Source organism: Cariama cristata, unplaced genomic scaffold, assembly GCF_000690535.1.
Source record: "Cariama cristata isolate BGI_N322 unplaced genomic scaffold, ASM69053v1 scaffold8789, whole genome shotgun sequence".
NCBI lineage: Eukaryota > Metazoa > Chordata > Aves > Cariamiformes > Cariamidae > Cariama > Cariama cristata.
In genome coordinates this window covers 13,696-18,453 of record NW_009636298.1, presented here as the reverse complement: position 1 = coordinate 18,453, position 4,758 = coordinate 13,696, and the positions used below count along the sequence as shown (strand labels likewise).

General features: G+C 48.5%; 2 protein-coding genes across 2 annotated transcripts; one reads left to right on the top strand and one right to left on the bottom strand.

Annotated features, from left to right (window-relative positions):
• Nucleotides 1-5: 5 nt before the first annotated feature.
• Nucleotides 6-2,953, top strand: RPS2 (ribosomal protein S2; the record flags this gene model as incomplete). The annotated part of the gene is made up of 7 exons (XM_009707878.1): nucleotides 6-53; nucleotides 247-336; nucleotides 760-867; nucleotides 1,561-1,734; nucleotides 1,823-1,982; nucleotides 2,450-2,541; nucleotides 2,830-2,953. Coding segments are annotated over 7 exons (753 nt in total), but the record flags the coding sequence as incomplete, so codon positions are not given.
• Nucleotides 2,954-3,541: 588 nt separating this feature from the next.
• NDUFB10 (NADH dehydrogenase (ubiquinone) 1 beta subcomplex, 10, 22kDa) lies at nucleotides 3,542-4,755 on the bottom strand. The gene is made up of 4 exons (XM_009707877.1): nucleotides 4,739-4,755; nucleotides 4,320-4,499; nucleotides 3,801-3,940; nucleotides 3,542-3,642 (listed from the first exon to the last, which is right to left on the bottom strand). Exons 1-4 carry the CDS (start codon nucleotides 4,753-4,755, stop codon nucleotides 3,542-3,544), a joined length of 438 nt encoding a protein of 145 aa, XP_009706179.1.
• Nucleotides 4,756-4,758: the final 3 nt, after the last annotated feature.

Sequence of the window (4,758 nt, the reverse complement as noted above, 5' to 3'; positions counted from 1 at the left end):
GGGGCCGAGGGAGAGGCCGCGGAGCTCGTGGAGGCAAGGCCGAAGATAAGGAAGTAAGTGATTCCCGGGGCTGTGTGGGAGCGTCGCGGGTGGCGGGAACCGCGGCGGAGTTGGGCTCTGCGGGCCCGGCTGCGGGGGGCTGTGTCTGTTGCCATCCTGAAAGCTGGAGCAGAAAGGGAGCCGGTTCCCCTGGGGTCCTGGCAGCTGGTGTTGCCGGTGACCCTTTCCTATGGTTTCCTTTCCTAGTGGATTCCTGTCACCAAGCTTGGTCGCCTGGTTAAGGATATGAAGATCAAGTCTCTTGAGGAGATCTATCTTTTCTCACTTCCAATCAAGGTAAGCTTCTGTGAATGCTGAAGTAGCATGCAGCAGAATCTTAATCCAAACTGCAGAGTTTGTAGTTGCTGTATTTGTTGTAGCTGTTGTATTTGCTGTCTAGGATGTTCAGATTAAGTGTGTTCAAGTCAAGACATAAATTAATAGAAGGTGAGGACCATGCAGTCACTTGTAGTGAAGTGTGGTGGGATTTGAGTGTTGCATTCTGCCCTGTGTGGAGATAACAGTGTGTTGCTCAAGTATTTCTGTAGTTCTGCTCAGCGATGGGAAAAAGGAATGCTAACTTGCTAGGTTAAGTACCTATTACTTAAAACACCTTTGTGTAAGATTGTTAAACTTGAGTTGTAGGAGTCTTACTAGCTGTGTTGTGTTTGTTTAAAAAGTGTGACCTCGTGTGACTGATCAAATGACTGACTCTTGCAGGAGTCGGAGATCATTGATTTCTTCCTGGGGTCTTCTCTGAAAGATGAGGTTTTGAAGATCATGCCTGTCCAGAAACAGACTCGTGCTGGTCAGCGTACCAGGTTTAAGGTAGCCTTTTTTCTTTTGTTTTCTCACATTGTAAACTGTATGTGTTGTGTGCTGCTTTTTTGGTATCATTCTAATAAATTAGTTCAAATACCTTTGTTTTCTTCTGTAGTATTTAGCAAATATTTTGGTATGGGGATCAGCTTGTGTAGCTTACAAAGTTAATAGGATAACTTTAAAACTTAAAACCAGCCTTAGCACAAAATTAAGTTGCACTTGTGCAGCAGTGTTGGCTTTTCAGGGCCTGTGGCAGAGAGAGCAGTCTTAGGTGTAAAGAGGGAATGCTGTTTGGAAATTATCAGGACCTGTACGAGGCTGTAGCAGAGAGCTGAATCCCAGTTCTTTAACTCTAGCTGGTTTTGACTGAAGGATGAGCTCTAATGGGGGGAAATATAATGCTGTTTGGAAATTATCAGGACCTGTATGAGGCTGTAGCAGAGAGTTGAATCCCAGTTCTTTAACTTTAGCTGGTTTTGACTGAAGGATGAGCTCTGATGGGGGGAAATACGGGCTTCTTGAACTGTGAGCTCTGCTGTGCAAGCTTTAGCAGGTGGTGTTTTGATTTGCACTTGGAGTGAGCTGTGAGTGTTCACTGCTGAGGATGTACCTTGGGTTATTGTTGGTGGGAGACTGTTCTGCTGAGAGAGTGTTCCTCTGCGGTGCAGCTGCCGCTGAAAACTTTTCTTTTGATCCTAGGCTTTTGTCGCTATCGGGGACTACAACGGCCACGTTGGTCTTGGTGTTAAGTGCTCTAAAGAAGTTGCCACTGCTATTCGTGGGGCAATCATTTTGGCCAAATTATCCATCGTACCTGTACGACGAGGCTATTGGGGGAACAAGATCGGCAAGCCCCACACCGTGCCTTGCAAGGTGAGAATGACTTGCTGGGCCTGGTTGGCATGATCGTGCTGTAGCGTGTGATTTGGGAGCTGTAACCCCAAATCTTGTGTTTGCGTAGGTCACCGGCCGGTGTGGATCTGTCCTGGTGCGTCTGATCCCGGCTCCTCGTGGTACAGGGATTGTGTCCGCCCCTGTCCCCAAGAAGCTGCTGATGATGGCTGGCATCGATGACTGTTACACCTCAGCCAGGGGCTGCACTGCCACGCTTGGCAACTTTGGTAAGCTTTAGGGTTTTGTGTGTAGCTTAGCTGTTATGTGTTGCTGTTTTTGTCATTGATAGGGTGCAACATACATGTTTCTATAGTATTTTTTTAATCTGTTTTGAAGCAAAAACTTCTAGCAGTCAAGCAGAAGTGAAGACTTCTGCTGATACCTTTTACAATGCAGGTTAATCCTGCTGTAGATGATCCTGAAGTTTTATAAAAGTTAATTATAAAGCATTGTCTTTTTATATGTGCATTGATACTAAAAAGAGCAATCTCCCAATCTGCGCGATTGCACTTGTTTGAAGTAGTGTAATTGTCGTAAATGGAGAGAGAAAGAAACTTGAGTTTTGTGTGTGTATCAGAGAGACCCTGCTATGGTCTCCCTGTGCCTTCCTGAATTCTACATTTTTGGAGCTGGGTGGGTGCTGGCAAGCTGGTTTCTGCAGCAGCGATGTGCAATGTTTGACTTCTGTCCGTAGCTAAAGCCACCTTTGATGCCATCTCCAAGACCTACAGTTATCTGACCCCTGACCTCTGGAAAGAGACTGTATTCACCAAGTCTCCTTACCAGGTAAGACTGTTTCTGCAATTTGCAGCCCAAATCTCACCCTTCCTACCCTTTAATGTTCAGGTGCTGTGCCCAAAGAATTTGCAGTTGAATAATGGGAGAGTGGAGTTGCAGTCAGAGCTGACTGCCAGGTACCATGTGATTTTTTTAGTGTGCAACAATACTTGTACGTAAAATTCAGTTCTATCTGAACTACCCCAGCACCCACATACACACCTTGTTGGAAAGGGATGCAGTGCTGAGAAACCTGTGATAGCAGTTTAAGATAATAAAACACTCTTTTTTTTGCAGGAGTTCACTGATCATCTGGCAAAGACCCACACCAGAGTCTCAGTGCAGAGAACCCAGGCAGCTGCTGTGGCAACAACTTAAGTTGTTTTTGTACAAGACAATAAAGCGATCAGTGAACAAGAAATTGATTGGTTTGACGGGATGGTGAATGCATTGGGCAGATGGATTAAATCTCTGCTGGGGATTTGAGGAGGTTCTCATCTGTGGGCCAGAGCCTGAACATCTGTTGAATGAAATAGTGTGTTATGTTACACTGACCCTTGTTAATCATGCATTGATTCTAAATGGGGTCTAGAACCAGCTCTGAAGATTATGTGCTGTCCTACAGCATGTCATCTTTACCCTAACAGAGGGAATTTACTGCCAGGGCTGGGCAGAGCAGCACAGTGTTTCTGTTGGTTCATGGAGGTGGGGGAGAGGTCCAGAGGGGGAATTCCCAGTCAAGGCAGCCACGGGTGCGTGGAGGTGGGGGCTGACTGTGGTTTACAGGATGGTATAACAATCAACTGGAACGCAACGATGAATGCAGAGCTGAAAAGGGAAGAATTCTGTAAGTGTTTGCAGATCTCTTCAAAGAATGAGTCTAGATTCTAGGTGTATGGCAGATGGACTGCACGTTTATTGTAGAGGTCAACAGCATCAGAGTTCAAAGATGCAACATGCAGTATTTGATACAAGCACCATGGAGGGAGGTACTAATAACCATTTAGATCTACTGAGATGCGTTTGCTTGTGCTTTCCTCTCCTCCATCATCCTGTGCTTCTGCTTCATCAGGCATGTCCTTGCGTTTCCATGGACACCAAGATCACCATCTAAAAAGAAAGTAAATGTCTGAAGAGTGCCTCTCAGCAGCTAAAAAGAAATAAATAAGCCTCTGTTCCATGTGAAGTCTGGGTCGTGGCTTAAGACCCCCTTTCCCTGCCTGCCGTCACAGCCGCAGCAGAGGTGTGCTGGCCGTTGCTGTACTCACATCTGTCCTGGTACGCCTTGGTGACCTGTGCCAGCTGCTCCACCTCCTTGGCGCAGTTCTGGAACTGGTTGGGTCCTTCCCTCTGCTTGCATGCACCTAGCCTTTCCCGGACTATCTCCACGATTTCCTGATCAACCATCCTGTGGGAAAGATGACGACAAATTCAACCACAGCCAAGAGATGACAGAAAAGCTGAACAAAGGGGCAATGATACCCTGTGGAAGGTCAGCTCTGGGTTTTTACAGAATCCTGGTCTGTCCTGCAGCAGTGCTGTAGGAACCAGGCAGTGCAAGAGGATGCATCCTAATGCCACCCTGCTCAGCTCAGGTATGCTGCAGGGGACAGCAGGACTAAGAAATGGGTGTTCTGTAACGGAATGGGCAGTAGGTGCTGCCTCAACACCCCAAAATCCAGGGAAATGCTGAATTCAAGCCAACTGCTGCAGTTCCCAGGGCTGACTAACCAAAGCAGCGTGCTCTGCTGTAGCCTTGCCTGGGGGTAGCCCACTGACAGCCATACCTGTCCCTCCTCCACTGTGCTTCGGCCTCAAAGAAGCAGAGGTAGTCGCCCTCCAGACACTCACTCACGTCAGGCACGCGGCGAAACTTCTGGTGGTAATAGTAGGACTTGTTCTTGGCTTGCTGGCGCTCGATCCACTCTGCAGCAACAGCCCCATAGTCAGACACCCCTGGCCCCCAACTAGTGAGGGCCAGCACAGCCCCAGTACCTCCCACGGCCTTGCTACCGGGTCTTGCAGCTGCCTTCCTGGGCAGCACCGAGCAGCGGGCCCCCGTGTCCCTGTGCGTCCAGCCCGGTGTTCCCTACTCCTGCATGCACATCTGCGTGTCTGTGTCCCGGTGGCCGTGTCCTTGTGTCTTTGCCCCATGCCCCTGTCTCGGTGCCCAGGTCCCCGTCCCCGCGCAGTGTCGCGGCCCTACTCCCGCAGCCGTCGCATATC

Coding starts and splice junctions, on each gene's coding strand:
- NDUFB10 (XM_009707877.1), bottom strand. Junction 3,941..4,319: donor GCACAGTGGAGGAGGGACAG/GTATGGCTGTCA, acceptor TCTTTCCCACAG/GATGGTTGATCAGGAAATCG. Junction 3,643..3,800: donor CAAGGCGTACCAGGACAGAT/GTGAGTACAGCA, acceptor CTTTCTTTTTAG/ATGGTGATCTTGGTGTCCAT.